This window comes from Ambystoma mexicanum, chromosome 12 (assembly GCF_040938575.1).
Source record: "Ambystoma mexicanum isolate Mex_15411 chromosome 12, UKY_AmexF1_1, whole genome shotgun sequence".
NCBI lineage: Eukaryota > Metazoa > Chordata > Amphibia > Caudata > Ambystomatidae > Ambystoma > Ambystoma mexicanum.
The window spans coordinates 894,135,532-894,153,050 of NC_090936.1; the positions used below are offsets into that span (position 1 = coordinate 894,135,532).

General features: G+C 40.9%; 1 protein-coding gene across 2 annotated transcripts in view; it reads right to left on the bottom strand.

Annotated features, from left to right (window-relative positions):
- IKBIP (IKBKB interacting protein) overlaps positions 1–17,519 on the bottom strand; it is a 320,426-nt gene that overhangs the window by 124,699 nt on the left and 178,208 nt on the right. The window contains exon 3 of one of the 2 annotated variants that reach the window (XM_069629384.1): positions 1,760–3,141. The exons of the other annotated variant lie outside the window; for it this stretch is intronic. Within the exon in view, the coding sequence (XP_069485485.1) occupies positions 2,308–3,141 (834 nt within the window). The 3' untranslated portion in view covers positions 1,760–2,307. Of the gene's footprint in view, positions 1–1,759; positions 3,142–17,519 lie in introns of those variants that run through there. 2 annotated transcript variants of the gene reach the window in all.

The following is a 17,519-nucleotide window of genomic DNA, read 5'->3' on the forward strand; positions in this document are numbered from 1 at the left end:
TGTTTCAATCTAATTAGCACAGGCGGTTTAATACCGTTACCAGCAAGTGCTTATGGCGGTAATATCGGAGCTGGTTGTTCCATGTTGGGCAGAGCGCACCACCAGTTTGGGTATTACCATCCAAAATCAACATTATGATAAGGCGCAAACGTTGGAAATGATTAAAACAGCATAACATGCATCAACATTTTTGGAAACTGAGCAAATAAAAAAAAAAAACAGAATTCATTGTCTCCAAAGTAGAAAATCGCTTTGCAGCATTTGCGTACGCCATGTTAGATTATGGATTATGTTAGACAATACAGACTATGGTTGTACATGTGAGAAGAGCAATTGGGGAAAAAAAACATTTGGGAATGGTTTGGGAATGGTTCTTACCCTGATGTATGTTAAACTAGCCCAACTGAAGTGCACAGCTGAAGGTGACTGGACAATTCAGTCAAGTATTTAAAAAATAGGTTAATTTGTAACATACATGATTACACTTGTAATTGTACTACAATGATTATGTAGTAACAAACGCATGCTTATATGTAAATACTAGCTGGGGTACCCGGCGTTGCCCGTGTCCTGTTCGAGTGGTGTCTCATGTGCCCTGGAGGATGTTGCTCTTGTTCTCATGTCAGCAAATCTTGCTTCAGCTCTTGTCCTCTGGTCGGTAAATCGTGCTGCTGTTTGTTGTTGTGTTTCAGAAGCTCTTGATATTGATTTTCGCTTTGCATCAGATGGAGCTTTTCCAAGTTATGTCAGTTTTTTGTGCTGCATGTTTCAGTCACTCAATGGCTTCAGCACATTTGAGAAAATGTCCAAGAAAGATTTATTGTGCTCTCTTCTCGTGTATGAACTTAAGTAAACTGTAACCTTGGCATTTCTCATATTTGGAGTTGCGTGATGGAAAATGTAACTTTTTTAAAATTGCTTTTAAAAAGGCTTTAATAAACACTTTCGAACTGTATACAGTAGTGATAAATTTCAAAGGAATAACCAACACATCGAACATTTTGCTTCAGACACTTTTCCAAATGTTGTTTACTTCTACAACCTACTGTAGTGAATCAGGTGAGCATCAGTATATGAGGGTGCCTTCGGAGTGAATTTTTTGCATCCAAACAGGCTACAATCTTGCCCCAGACAAAATAGGAATCCATGCAAATTTTGGTAGACGTGGGATCAACAGTGTAGATTTGTATAGCCGACAAACATACATACATCCATTCCGCTTTAAATATAAAGATTATTGTGGGTATAGTGACAAGAAAAACTGGAACTTCTGTGTGTTGCAACTTCAAACATATGTATTCATTAGCTAATACAGATGTGATGTATTGGATAACAAATTTGACACTAATACAAATATTACAACTTGACACAAAGCGATATTGCTGTGATCAGTACCACAACATGAAGTTTGTGCGATTCATCGATGTCCAGTAATTTGTGTGTATTTTTGGCTGCATGAAAAGCACGTCTCTCCTTCACATTGAGCAGGGAACAGGGAAGATACCTTCTGACCATACTCATCAAGGTCAAAAAGGTTAAAGCCCTTTTGCAAGTGACTTCAAGCTGAAAATTGAAAATGGCCGGATCGAGAAAACGCATACCACAATTGGTGCAGTATGTTATCATACACCGAAGGGATCAAGAGGGTCCAGGTGAAAAGAATAAACTACAAGCACAAAAGGCCACATTAATCAGCCAACACCCAAAATGTTAATCACTCTCAACCTGCGCCAAAAGAAATAATAGACACAATGTCACATTTGTTGGTGTGTTTTGAGATTTATTGCAAAGTATCCTCCTACATGTGTTTCGACCCAATGGGGTCTACCTCAGGGGCAAGCACAGAGTTTCGAGCATTTACGTTGTAGCTAATTGGAAGATGCAGCCGTTTGCCAAATGTCTATCCAGAGGACAGACTAGTCGTGGTGCAAGGCTGCGATATAGACATTTGGCAAACTGCTGCATCTTCCTATTAGCATGAACATGGATGGATAAATCGACAGCCAGGTATCACTGATTCAGACTCCTGACTTTATTTTATTATGTAAATTATAAAAAAATTCTATATTTTTATAGCGCAAACCTAGCTCAGGAGCAATGGAGCACTGTACAGGTCATAGAGCTATACATTGGTAGCAAGAATTTTACAAGTCATCAAAATAAAATAAGTCAATTATAGTAGAATACACAGATAATTAACAGCCTACGTAGGCTAGTGTATATTTTTTTTTTTACTATTTCTTGTCTTCTAAAGATGAATGCTTAGATCAAGAGATGTTGGTTGAATAACAAACTTTCTTTGAAATCTCAGTTTTCATCAGTAGTCTCTGCTGCTTTCGAATTATTCTCTGGTAAATTAATGCCTTCTTTACTGAAGGACAGCGCATAATCTTGAACTCTTTCTTTCAAAACCACCAGCTCGTTCTGCATTTTCAATATGCTTTTGTCATACTGCATCCCTTCAAGAATTTGCTGAATACTCAATATTTCCGACACTGCTTTGAGCATGTTATCTTCCATATTGAATGTCTGCATCGTCAAGTCCTCCATTTTCTTTTCAATGCCCAGTAGCTCATTGGATACTTTAAGGACTGTGCGAACAGCAGTTTCAATCAAAGGTAGATTCTTTCTGCACTCTTCCAATTTAGGTTCATAATCACGAAGACTTTTGCTCAGTTCTGTGTTCTTAGAGATCAGGACACTCTTTTCAATGTCCAATTTTTCAATGGCTTTTGCATCCCTGTCCAACTGCTGTTCAACACGAAGAAGCTCGTCCTCTTCTTGTCTTTTCAAAGTTCTAGTATTTCTCACTGTACTATCGTCCAATTCATTCAACCTTTCTGAAATAGATTTGGTTACTTTTTCAGCAGTATTGATTTGCAAAGTGACATGATTGTGGATATCCTTTGCTTCCGTTTTTAAAATGCCAATATCCTTCTTCATTTCATCAAAGTTATTTTGCCATACATCTGTGACGTTCTGAAATTTCTCATTTACGCTTTGCATCTGTTGAGAGAGCGCCTGCTCACCTTCTTGGAGTTCATGCACTGTTCTGCGAAGGCTGGAAACCTCCTTCTCTAAACGAGTCACTATTGGGATGGTCGATGTTGATTCTGGCCAGACACCATCAGACGTTTCGAGCTGTAGTTGTAACACAAAACAATGCCCATGTATACTTATTATCTTTATCGGAAAAGTGTATGTTTATTTGCAATATGTAAGGAATTACAGTAATACTTTCAAAGCAATATATGAAAGCACACTTGTTTTCAACAATCTTACTTTAACATGACTGCTGCATCCGCAATCAGAGTGTGTTTTGATTAAACCCCATTTTAAAGGGTGTGCATTAATAATATTGATATCATACTTTGACAAACAACATTTGAGTATTGGAAACTGTATATATTGAGAAATCTATTAAAACTGAGTCACATCTTCGGTTACATTTCCAAAAGGTACAAAGCTCAGCTTTCTCTGTTATTTCTACATTATGGAATGACAACCGTTATTGTAAAATAGGCTTTGTCAGTTGAGCTGCGCTCTTTTTGGATACAATGCATACTATGGGGGTTCCTTTCAAAACTGTGGTCATGCGACAAATGTGAATGATGCACTCATGTGGTCACACTACAGTAGGATGAAGAAATAATGTAGTGAATGGTTTGTTCACTTGATGTGCAGAGAGTTTCCAACTTTCTTGCTATTTAAAACAGTGGTGAATGACAGATTGTGTCATTCACCCAAAAAAAATGCAAATAAATACATTATGACCTTTATACGTTTTTAAAATACAAAACAAACTTCATATTTCACCCAATCAAGTGTAGTGAAACAAATAGAAAAACAAATATTTTATTCAGATTTCTCCATTGGAGTACAGAACAAAATCTACATATTATCACCATTAAAAACAATAATAAACAAACTAGCATAGCATCATACAATAGCTGCCTGCACAATCAACCTTTTCTTTCTCGGCATAGCAGCTCTCAGTTACTCAAACATTACAGTTGATGTAATTGTCCTTAGCAGATAACACGTAATCATACATGGTTAGAGAGATAAATGGGTGCAAGGTACTGCTTTTGTAGATCATTACACACAGGGTTAAAAAGCAAAAAGTGTGTTGAATTCTCATTACTGCTGGATGCATGTATACATCCATTTGTAACACTTGCTAACGTCTGTTGCCTTCCCATTTAAACCCTGACAATGTAATCTGTCAAGAGCAAATAAGGTGGACCAGAAGGCACCGGTTAATTTGGTCATGCCACTACACAGAGAAGCAAGCGAGAAACATTTGAGCTGACTCGGTCTCCGAATTGACAACAAAGCGAGTGACACAAACCTGCTCACCCATCCATTTCCTTGCTCAACACCAACTGAAGGCCAAAGAGGAATTGAGTTCACGAGCAGAATAAGCAAGTAACACATGGAGAAGATCTAATCCTAAGGTATAGGCCATATGATCACAGCACAAAGCTGCGAGCCCTAACAACCGTACTGCCAGATTCCAAAATGGCTGTGACTGCCTTAAAGCCCTCAGCCCACACTTTTCCTTCTAATCATTTAATTAGCAAACACAGGAGATGGGGAAATACGCTTCTCCAAAAAACGAGTAGAGGCAAAGAAAATTATATGGGGAAGTGAAACTCTTAAACCCTGACCAATCCAAGGACACAGTCTAACAAGAGAATGACCCAACTGACTGCAAGCATTATTGAGGCAATCAAGGAGGAGCAAGGTAGTATAAAAGGAGACCGATGGAGGCAGGTGGTGTGAGAGTAAGGACTGAGATTTGAATAGCTGAAACAGGTGACTAGAAAATGAAAATGAGCCAAAAAACAGTTATTCCTGGGCATTGAAGTCCAGACTGGTCTTGTTGCCAAGAGCCGACTGAGGGCTATAACACTGTTCCTGGCAATGGGCAGAGGATATTGAAGGAAAAATGAACTGATTGCAAGGCTGCTGGGGCTGTAGCCCAGAACCTAGCTGAAGCAAAAGAACTATAAGACGACGCACACTCAGAGCCTATAGTGAGCTTATGCTTTGCGGTGAAGCAGTGCACCTGCAGAGGCAGGCAGGCCAGAGCCTGTATTGGCCTCAAGTCATAAAGTATGACCTGCCGGTGATGGGTAAGAATAACCTATTTTGAAAAGCAACATGTGGGGGATGGCATGAGGAATCCCTCCCAGTAAACCATGTTGGGTATCCCTCAAGGGAAGGAAGATTTGCAAGTATTGGCTGGCCGGCATGTGCTGTGTCTACTTTCTAGGAGCCTAGAAAGGCGTTGTACTATCTGAGCCGAGCAACTAACCACAGAGAGTATCTGAGGCAAGAAAAAAGCAAAAAAGCATGCCGGGGCACTATAAACACCCTGTGATGGTGAGTGACCTGGGCATAGCCAGTCAGAGGCTTTATCCATGGAACTAGGTTTCCTTAAGTGAACGAAGGAATTGGACTGTAGGTCCCCTTATATAAGAACAACCTCACCTCCACTTGCTTTGTTGCAAACCCCACCCTGACACTGACAGATAGAAGGTATTTCTGGTGATTTAGTGATCATTTCAAGTTCAAAATAGGTAGCTAAGAAAGAGGGGGGATAGGTAGTTTTTGTTGCAGTTGATTTAATTGAGGTAGAAATCATTGTTTTACAACAGATTTTGCTGTAAATATATGTGGGGCTGGTTTAGGTGAATCATTAATGTACATATATTTGAAGCAAAATCTTTCAGTAGAAAAAAAAAAGAAATCAACGATTTCTACTTCGATGAAACAATTTCGAAGAAATCACATACAACCAGAAAGAGGTTGGACAGCTGAGTGCTGGCCACAGCAGACAAGGTTTTGTTGAGAGATGGTAGCCATTGTTGCATTCATCCCAGTTTTATCCACCCCCGTCCCCTGCACTGTTTCAAAGGGCAGCCAAATGGGCCCGAGTGTTTGGTCACATAGAGGGACGTTATTGTGCTGTGCCAGCAACCTCAGTTCTTTCTTTGCTGGTCTTTCTTTCCTGGGCATTGTAAGGAGGCGGAGCCAAACTCGCCAAAACACTCGCCACAAGCGGAGCGTGGCGGAGCGTGGCGGAGTATTTGGCCAAGTGTTCGGCCGGGGTGTGAGCTCTTGTGAACCTCTGCACACCCTTGCACATCTATACTGAAGTCACTCTGCTTGAGTGTGAGACCCCGGCTGTGTGCGCCATGCAACACGCAAATAATCTGCCAGTGGACTCAAGTACCCCGGATGCTTCAACAATCATGAAGGTGAGTGACGTGCTAGAGGCAATTAGTCAGCCACCTTGTCCCGTGAATGTGGTGGAAGTAATTATTGCCTCCACTAAATTGCCAGACATGATGCCTTACATTCCATCCCAACAGTCGTGTAAATCGTTGGAACTTGAATCGGAAAATTGCACGACTCCAACGTCTTCCGACGTTGTTACTTCAGAAACAATTGACCACCGAAAACTGTCGAATGTCACAGGTCATGAAGTACAGGAGGCTGTACAGGGGGTTCCAATTGTATCCAAGTTGGGGCGCGAAATGCGGACACTTGTTAAAAATGAACAGCAAGCATTTGTGCCTATACTAGCCACGGACACATTGCTCATTATGAAAAAAAACAAGAAAAGCAGACAAATTGTTGAACTTCAGGCTCTGCAACTGCCTGATGGATTGACCATTGAACATCCAAACTCATCAAATGATGAAGATGCGATAGCCGGCAATCGAAATACCAATACAACATCTGACACAACACCTATGGCCACACACACCAAATCTGCAGACGAAGCAATAATTGTTCATAGCGATACACCGTTATCTGCTTCAAATGTACCGAAGCACAGTGTGAACCATGGCTTAGTGTCAACACCACTATTAGCATCATGCACACATACTACCACAAGTATGCCCAGCTTACATTCCAAATCTATTACCAACTCGTCGGATGTCTTGAAAGGTGATTTCAACATTACACAAAGATGAAGGACTAGCGCGAGGCAAAATAAAAATGATATACCATACCACGAAAACAACTTTCTATGCCATATTATCTACCCGAAAAGTCCATTTGGAAGCCTGGGGGAGCAGAAACTGAAACGGTTTACTCCTATGAATGCCATCAGTTTAACAAAAGTTGTCTTAATGCTTTGCGAGGATATACCATTCAAAACCAAAGCAAATGTGATACTGCGATTCCTGATCAACTACTTTTAGAATCCACCACCAGTTTGGAATCACAAGGAGTTAACATCTTGAAATCACCAAACATAAGACAACTCAAATCACAAACAGAACAAAATGTCAATGTGGAAGCCACAAGATTAAAGCAACAACAACTAATTTCTGCAAAGTCCGATGATGTGACAACTCGGACTTCAACATATAAACAGCTAAATGACATTCCAATTCAATCTACCAGTGAAACATTAACTAATATCATGGCACCGTTCATGAAACAGCGTGAGCAAATGGCTGAACAACTGAAAGATCAGATGACAGTTCTTGCCATGTTAACTTCCAAGATGATTTTTGTAGAAGGATTTGTAACTGCAATACAGAAAGAAATGGACATGAGTGAGGCAAAAATAACCACTCTGCTTCACTCAATATTGACCCCAGTAATTAAAGACATAGAGAATCGACGCCTGTCACGACAACTGGGTTCAGTTGATTTAGAGCCATTAACAGAAAAACATTTAACATCAATGAAGAATCCGTTTGACCCAGAGGCTCAAAAGACACATCTTGATGTAGTTCCAAATTCAACTGACAATCAAGTAAACAGCAACGGGCCCTTAACGACACCTCGCAGCTCTTCACTTAATTTGCATCATGATTCAAAGATACTTGCTGCACCAGTGACGAGCCTAAATGACGACACATTGGCGACAAATCCAAATGATGATGTCGTCCCAGCGAAACCTGAAGTGCATATGGCAAAATCACAGATATGTTCGATTTTTGTGAAGGGAACAATATTTCCAAAATCGAACCAAGCAAAAACACTACCAAAGTCCAAAAAAGCACAGAATACCAAAAGAGAGTCAGTCCCATCAAAGACTAATGGCCCGAAAGTTCAGCATGTAACAAATCAAAGAATCATCAACAATGATGAGATTAAGACCATTAATTCAATAAAAAATCTGAAAATGTCAGAAAAAGGCTTGCAACAAATTGAAACAGAGGTGAGTCAAGTTACCTCTAATGCTACGAAAAAGTCATTTCTAAAGAGTCAACAAACAACATCTGCAAATACGAAAAATCCCCACTTAAAAGTTGCCAAAGTTCAATTTCAGAAAAACAAATGAGAGGAAATGCAATATCGGAATTAATGGAGCTATCTACATACTCCATTACTGGAGACAGTGAAAGTGAAGACTGTGAAGCAGAAACAAATGTTATACTCATGGCCACTTCAGACTCTATTAATGAGGTGGACAGCCCACACCTAGAGGAAAGGTGCAATGGAATTGTGCACCAATGGGACTGTCCAAACTTTGTACTGAATAGAACTGTACGTGCAAAGATTGCTTAAATAGTAACAAAGTCAAATTAACATCTGCCGGCACAACACATCAAACTATGCAGCCAATCAATCATGGCATACCAGAAGATGTCAAGAATGTAAGGCCTGAGTCGACCAAGGCAAAAAAAAAAAAATCTAGTTGCACCAGAACTCAACTCTGTGACACCAATAAGCAAGGAAGCTCTTACAACTCCACAGTCTATTGCAGCAGCCGGTGAAATACTTCCGATTACGGCTCCTGTAGACTGTTATCACATATCTCTGTTGAAATTATTTAAACAACCTCAAGTCATCAGGAACTGACAATACAACAAGTTTGTTCAGTTCAGTATGAAGACGGATTATTAATTGAAAGACTTTGTCCTGAAGAAGACGGCCTCATCCTGAACCGCGCAAATGTTATTAGGCTCCTACATCACATTCCCTCACTCAGATCACTGACATCTAACGACATAGCAAGAGTGGAATTTATGGATGAAGAAAGATTGGACAGAGTACTAATCCACCCCACAACTCCACAATTATTAAAGCAAGAAACGTCACAACTAAGATCATTGGGCTTTGATGTCACAGATCAGCCTATTGCAATTAGACCAATAAACTTATCACGTAAGATTGTATTAAATACAAGAAAGCAATCTCCGAGAAGAAACATGGCAAAAGGAACAACAACATATCATATCAATGATGGAAGTCATGTGCACAAAAGAGAAAGATATGACCAACATCAATACACCTCAAGGAATAGAACACCAGAACAAAGATCAGCTTATTACCACAGACGGTCCACTCATACAGAGAGATCAAAATCTCCTCTAAACAGATATTCAGATCTTCGAGGAAGATCACCAGGAAGAAAATGCCAAGGAGGTTGATCGAGATCGCCCGCCTACAAAGCTTCAGACCAACAAGAGAGATCACCTAGAAGAAAGGACCAAAGATCATCTGATAAAGGCACAAAAGATAATTGGAAAAGGCTAATGAATTTAGAGGCGGATAAAATTCAAATGCCATAGCCCAGGCCGACAATCGCCTATAAACGCCTAACAATTGCATCATGGAACACTAGGGTTTTTTTGCATCTTTTTGTTCAACAGAATGACCAGATTGAAGAACACGACATATGTTGCCTACAAGAGATCTGGCTTAGTGAGACACCAATCGTGGAAGGTTACTCAACTCATTTAAATCCCGCTATTAAAGGCGTGAAAGGTCGCCCAATGTCAGGTCTCTTAATTCTAATCAAGAATCATCTACAATTTAAGATCATGGCCGAATTAAACCCAACCATTTTAATTCAAATACTCGTGGGCACACTAACAGACATCGAAGACAAGATCGATCAGACAATCACCATACTTAACCTGTATTGGAATCCGAAAACCTTAATCAGCTCAGAATTTCCCGGGCAAGTTGAAAGGTGGATTGATCACTGTAGGAAAAATTGGCCGAATACAATGATTATTATGTGTGGAGATTTGAATTGCAAATGTTTAAATATTAATGATGAACTTATTGTGTCTAATGGCGTCATAGCTACTTCAGCTGAACGAAGAGGCATTCAGTGTAACATGGCCATGGAAGAAAAAAACATGTCAGTTCTCAATGGCTCTACCGTGGATGACTCGCCAGCACAAATTACAAGGAAAAACGCAACAAAAGGCCAGATCTCTGTCATGACCCTTGCCCCTGGCCCTCAATGGCAAGTCAGCCTTCCAGTTAGGGCCAGGTCAAAGGCCTTAAAACCTCATCCAAGACTCTCTTGGAGTCAGTCCTGGCGCCTTTGGTGCCAGGCTCATAACCATCATGAAGACCAACATTAGAATGGGACTATTTACTTCTGACTATTTAACTTTGGGGGGTGGGGGGGTTCAGCCAATAATGGAGGCACACACATAGCTCAGTTACAAGGAAACTGAGCTATGCGGTCTAGTCTTTTGGGTGTGGCAGGCCTGGGACTACTTTACCTGAGACTATTTAAACCGCACCCAAACAGCAGAACATGCTTTGCGTTATTCTGCTGTTGGCAGCGTAACGCTCACCGTGTCCAGTTCTTTGATGCCAGTTTACCTGAAACCAAGGACATGCAGAGAGAGAAACAGTACGAAACTTACCTGGAACAGTATCCTGTCTTCAATCCATCGCCGACTTCAGTTCCACTCACCTGAAGGTACGAACTCCATCATCCGGCACCGCATGCATCATGGAATGCCATAACCTGGAAAGAGGAGAAAGAAAGACAGCATTAGTAAGTGTTTACTCACGTTTCCTCCCGAAAGAAGAAAGCCACACAATTCTTACCTGGGTAGTCATCTCCTGGTCAGTATCATTGCTGGAACATTACGGCGCTCGGCGAGGAACATCGCAACCTGCAAGGAGAGAAAAGACACAGTTTAGCAATATAAAAGGCGAAACAGCGTCGCGGATCACGCATTACTGACCAGACAGCATCGCGCACACCGCGCTTTCGCCTACCGGCCCATGCTCATCTTCAAACTGCATGACAACACCAAAATACCTTTCCATACCTAAAAGGAAAGAAGCAAGACATTATTATTCGAACTAAGAGGAACATAAGAACTGCATATAAAGACTATAAAGCAGCAAACCTACAGAGTTGCAGCAGGCCTGGGTTCCCAAAGAGGGGCTTGCACCAGTGAAGTAACTTGGTCGCTGCTCGCCCCCCACATCTATGCGCCGCTGCCACGAGGAGCAGGACAGAGAATCCACCTTTTACAATATTAAGGTGAGGAAAGTATGCGCGATAGTCGATGAAAGTCCTCAAATCTCCTTCCTTCTTTGGTACGAAGAATAAGGGACTGGCTGCCGGTGATCTAGATGGGCGGATAAATCCATTTGCCAGGTACTGATCAAGATAAGATTTCAAATGGAGGTTTTCTGGTTCAGTAAGTGCATAGATTCGACCACAAGGAATTTGCGCACCAGGTATGAGGTCGATCTGACAATCGTAGGGCCTGTGCGGTCTTAGAGCATTGGCTTGTTCTTTCTGGAACACGTCTTGAAAATCTTGTTGTTCATTTGGTAGAGTACTAGTCACCCTATCTGTTGCATACACTGAGGACGGGAATACGGGGATCCTCTTAGTACTATTGAGGTCCATCCACTCTCGTCGACTAGGGGTAGGTTAGAGATGGCATGTGTGTCCGTTCTCATAGGGTCACACGGAGTACGTGATCAGTACAGCGCTATACGCTATTAGGACACTATTGAGATTACTTATACATGTGATTGTGCTGAGCATTAGCCACCTTATGGTTTGGACAAAAACCCTTGTTCTACCTTTTGGTGAAGTTTCCATTGATGTAGCTGGTCCTACGATGTTTAGATGGTAGCTACATCGTTTATACAGGTGATTGCCACTAAGTATATGTTGTCCGAATGGCTGCACATTAATTCATGTCCCAAGCTCCGGCTCATGTTATTTTATTCTATATGAGCGACGCACAGGTGTTTGTCTCGCCGTGTGCCTTTAAGACACTGTCTTCTGTTGATTCCAATGCTCTAGTTGTTAGTCCTTTTTTGGTGTTTCGAGCACCTTTTAAAAGATAGTCCTTTGACTATGTTTAGCCCGCATTGACTTTTTGCTGTTTGTGCTGGTGTCGAGTGAGTGAACACGGTACCGGCTGTGCAATTTTTCCACAAAGGGGGCTGCACGTTTTCCATTCAAGGTAAGCGTTCCCCCCTGTGAGAGCGTGACCCCCGAGACACGCTAGAGGTTTTTGTAGTGTGGCATTAGGGTTGCTCTGAGGAGCGCCGCATATTATTTAGCAGCATTCCGTTTGTTTTTAATTTATTTTGGTACACTTAATACAATTTTCTCTAATGCAGCACGATACATGGATAAAGAGGCCGTTTGTTTTACGTGCATACCTGCGTGCATGGTGTAGTGGGCATCATGTGAGTGGTGCTTTCGGTATCACTGGTGTCATATATGATATATATATATATATATATATATATATATATTCTACACATTATGGGTGTTCACTTGGTGAGGAGTTGGCTATGGCGAGATTTTGCATTGCCTGATTAGTTTTACAGGTGTACATTTTCTAATGCGTATGCATTTGCACACACGGCTTTAGTGGTCGTGTGTGTTTTTCAATCGCCACATATACGCTGTAATTGTTACATGAGGTGAAAAATCCTCACACAATTGTCATTCTGCGTTTCTTTTGTAGCCTCGTGAATGGCCTAGTGACCAATAGACATTGGGAAGATCCGGCTAACATTACGTGGGTCCTAGGGGGATCCTTTGGAAGTCGCATCCTTTGAAAGATCTCCAAGCTGCACCATGGGTACTTGTAAGTGGTCTAAGCCCCATTTTTAATGTATATTATGTATGGCCATAGATATGCACACTGTGTATTCGGTTTTTCCAAGAATGCGGAGTGGTGTTTCTGTTGGTTCCACAGGTACAGCATACACACTGATGCCAGTGGAGGATTAATTTCCGCTGTCCCGTTCACCTTCCCTTAAATTGGAATTTGGTGGCGAGTAGGGGCCTATGTGTTTATTGAATTTGAACACATTATTAGTCACCGACTCTAAGAAATAAAGATGACACTATGGTTTTTATCATTACTTTAGATTTACTACTGGCCCATACACGTTGAGAACAGGGCGGAGCATTCACTCCAAGCCCTACGTCCTGAAGAAGGTCTCCGACCGAAACACGTGTCAACGCTTTTCTGTGAGAGATATCTGGTCAAATTTGGCATCGGATACACAACGACACCTGATATTATGGACTGGGTCACTGTTTGATGTGATAACTGAAAAGATTTGGTGTAACAATATTTCCAATGCTTATTGATGTACTAAACACTTGGGTGTTTTTATATTTGAATGCTTGAATGAGTCCTGTATGTGGTTATGATTGATGGTATGAATTGACTGTTCTTTTATCGATTTTTATGATATTAAGATGAATTTTCGTTGTGATGAGTTTACTGAATAAAATTTGATGTGTGTTGAAATTTAGTTAGTGTCATCCCACTCTACTGATCCAATTGTGGATATCTGTATGGTATACCTGAAGGATCAGGGACTTGAGTGCAGGTCTACCCCTTTATTTACCCTATGTTCTCCTTGAGTACACCACTGTTGTGAGAAAGTGGGATCCATTAAGAGTTGGATCTTGTTTTGGAGTTCACCCTGTGTCAATGTTGTCGTAAGACCCAGGAGTTTGTCTTCTGGAATGATGGCTACTGGATCTGGAGTTATGCATTCCTTTTCAGCATCACCCATGCGGGACAAGGCGTCAGCCTTTCCGTTTCGGACTCCTGGCCGGTAGGTGATCACATAGTCATATTCAGCAAAGAAAAGAGCCCACCGCAGTAGACGGGATGATTGAGCCTTTGCTGTTTTTAGGTATTGCAGGTTTCGATGATCAGTTATGACTGTGACAGTATGTCTAGCACCAAGAAGATAGTGTCGCCATGCCTTGAAAGCTGATTTTATAGCCAAGAGTTCTTTGTCTGTGATAGCATAGTTGAGTTCGGGAGGTGAGAAATTTCGTGACCAGAAGGCCACAGGGTGTAACTTGCCAGTTCCTGGGTACCTTTGTGAGAGAACAGCTCCCATAGCCAAACTAGAGGCATCTGTTTCAACTATATAAAGGGAGGTCTGGGCGAGGTAGAACTGGAGCAGAAGTGAATTTTTTCTTAAGTTCTTGAAAGGCCTTCTCTGCTTCTTCGGTCCAAGTGAACTTTTTATTGTGTTTTCTCAATAGTGATGTAATTGGATGCACTATTTGGGAAAAATCTGGGATGAATCGGCGGTAAAAGTTTGAAAAGCCCAACATAATCTGGATTCCTTTAAATGAAGTTGCGGACGGCCAGTTATGAATGGCATCTACCTTGTGCCTATCCATTCTGATACCTTTTGGTGTGAGGATAAAACCGAGGAACTCCACTTCGGTAACATGAAAAGAGCGTTTTTCAAGTTTAGCATACAGTTTATGTTGGCGGAGTTTAGTAAGGACGGCGCGGACATGCCTGACATGGTCTTCTTTTGTAGCAGAATACACTAAGATGTCATCAATGTAAACTAGGGCTCAAACGTCGATTAACTCCCGCAAAACATCATTCATAAAGTACTGGAATGCAGCAGGAGCGTTGCAAAGTCCAAAAGACATTAACCTGGTATTCATTCAAGCCGTATTTGGTACGGAAGGCGCTTTTCCATTTGTCTCCTTTCTTCACTCGAACAAGATGGTACGCTCCCCAAGGTCCAGTTTGGTATAGATTTGGGCATCTTTTACTTGATCCAATAATTCAGGAATAAGGGGCAGTGGATAACGGTTTTTTACTGTGATCTGGTTTAATCCCAAGGGGGAGGAAGGATTTGAGGCCAAGGGAGGTGGGAAAACAAAGACAATCTGATATAGAATCCAGCTCTCCTATATTGCAGACCCATCTTTCACCAGAGGCCTTACCAAGGGACCGGGAGAGGGTTCGAGCAAATCATCCAACAAGGGCTGGGTGGCGTCCCCGTGGATACCAGGTGAGCGTAACATCTTAGATTACATATTTATCTCAGACTCATTACTCTCGAGAAATAAAATGAGAGTGGTCCATATGCAGGATAGCGATCACAATCTGTTGTCTGCAACCTTATTTCCAATCACTTATACAGACGATCACATGGACCCAATGTGTCTTGAAGTAACCAGGGGCAAAAAAAATTTTTTTTTTAAAAAATTAAGAAAATTGCTTGAGAATTCCACCGTCAAAATTACCGAAGTTGACCAATGCACTGACAACATTGATTAATTCATAATTCATCACAAGTGAAAGGGTCAGCTGATACACTGGAGTATATGAATCTATTTAAAAATTTTGAAATAAAAAAAAAGGTTCAAGAAATATACATCGATATCCAACTAATAATTTTGATGCACAAATTGTAACTCAAAAAAAGCGAATAAGGCAGCAACTCGATGCCCTAAAACATGATAGAACCTTGGCAGCCTCGATCCAGAAACACAAAATCAGTCAATATCATCGAAACTGGACACAGCGTTACAAAAAGGTCCTTATCCGGAAGGATGCAGAAACCATGCTGTCCACATTGAAAAATAAGAACACAGTGGAGATGTGGAAAATAATCAACAACTCAGAAACAGAGCAAGATTCTTTGTTTATGACGCCCAGAGAAATGGATTGCCCATTTCAACTCCTTTTTGGATAAAAGTGAACATCCATCCCTAGTGCTAAAACCAGTGAAAAAATGGTATCTAATAGATACATCTAGTGAAACTATTGTGGAAATCCTCAATATGTTATCAACTTCACAAGCCTGCGGTCCAGACGGCCTTAGCAACATAATGTCAAAAGCAGATGCTGCCCAATGGGCGAATTTTCTTTCAATTTTGTTCAGTTACATCGTTAATGTCAATCAAATTCCATCATCCTGGAAGAAATACATTATAGTCCCTATTCATAAAAAGGGTGATCGGGCGGAACCTATAAATTATCATCTCATAGCGCTGCTTGATGCCCCCTGCAAGATCTTTGGCACTTTGATTCTTAAAGCATTACGCCACTGGGCAAAAAAATCCGATCACATAGACATATGGCAAGCAGGATTTGTTTGTGGAATCGGGACTGCTCTTAATATATTCATCCTAAACCTACTGAAGAGCAGAACTGAACGAAATACGAATTATAAAATATATGTTGCGTTCATTGATTTGATGCAAGCATTTGACAGCATATCTCGACCACGACGTTGGGCAAAACTACTACAGTGGAAATGTCCCCAATCCATACTAGCTCCAATTCAAGCATTTCATCAAAACACCACAGTACAAATAAGACTCAACAAAACAGGGTTGCTAACAAAATCCATACCAACTAATAAAGGACTGAAGCAGGGGTTGCCCATGGCATCCAAACTATTTAACCTCTTCACCTCAGATGTTGGCAGTACCTTCCAGAACATCAGACACTTTCCACCATCAATAGCTACTACGAAAGCGAACAGGCTCATGTATGCTGATGATGTGGTCCTCATAGACCAGACCCCAGTAGGCCTTCAACGACAATTGAATGCCCTTCATAATTATTTACAAACGAATGGCCTCACAATGAACCCAAAAAAAAAATCAGCCATCTTACCCTTGGGTTTGTGACATCATCAGATAAAAGCCAAAAGCCTGAGTTAGTTGTTACTGGGAACAAATATTCCAGTAGTAAAGTCATTCATCTATTTAGGAGTCTGCTTGAACTCAAGCAAAATAGATGCACCGAGACAACAGAGTATAATCAAGAAAACAGCAAACTTGGCAAATGTGGCTAAAATCTTGTTAAAAAAGTATTGTAACTTCAGCTTCATACCATTGATCCATTTCTATAAAGCCAAAGTTATCCCCATCTTAACAGATGGGGCAGAGAACTCATTCAACTTTGAAGTAAAGAACTGGTCCCTACTGGAAGGACGTTTTTGGAAAATAGTGCTGAGACTTCCAAAAGGAACCCGATACAATCAATGAGAATGGAAATGGGTTGGACATCTTTAGCAGTAATTGTGGAATGGAAGATGCTTGCCTTTTACAGAAAATGCAAAGATGATAAGCCAAAAGGAGGTTTTTCATACATAAAAGAGGCACTAGTAACTCGATCAGAGCCGATATTGAATGAATGGTAAGAAAAGTGTCTGACCATTATACAGTCCTTACAGTAAACTAATGACACTTTAATGAATAATCCTGACAAGATCAAAAGGAAACTTTACTCATTGGATTGGTTTAAAACCGAAGAGGAAAGACGCAAGTATAAGGGATATGGTAAACTATGGGAAGTCAGTCAAAAACCACATTCAATCCCAAACTACTTGAAAATATTTCCTCATTGGTTCTTCCAAGATATTTTTCTACGATTCAAATTAAACTTGATCCAAACTAAAGAAACTGCCTGGTCCACAACTACAAGCAGGGCTGCAGACATGTCACCTATGTAACA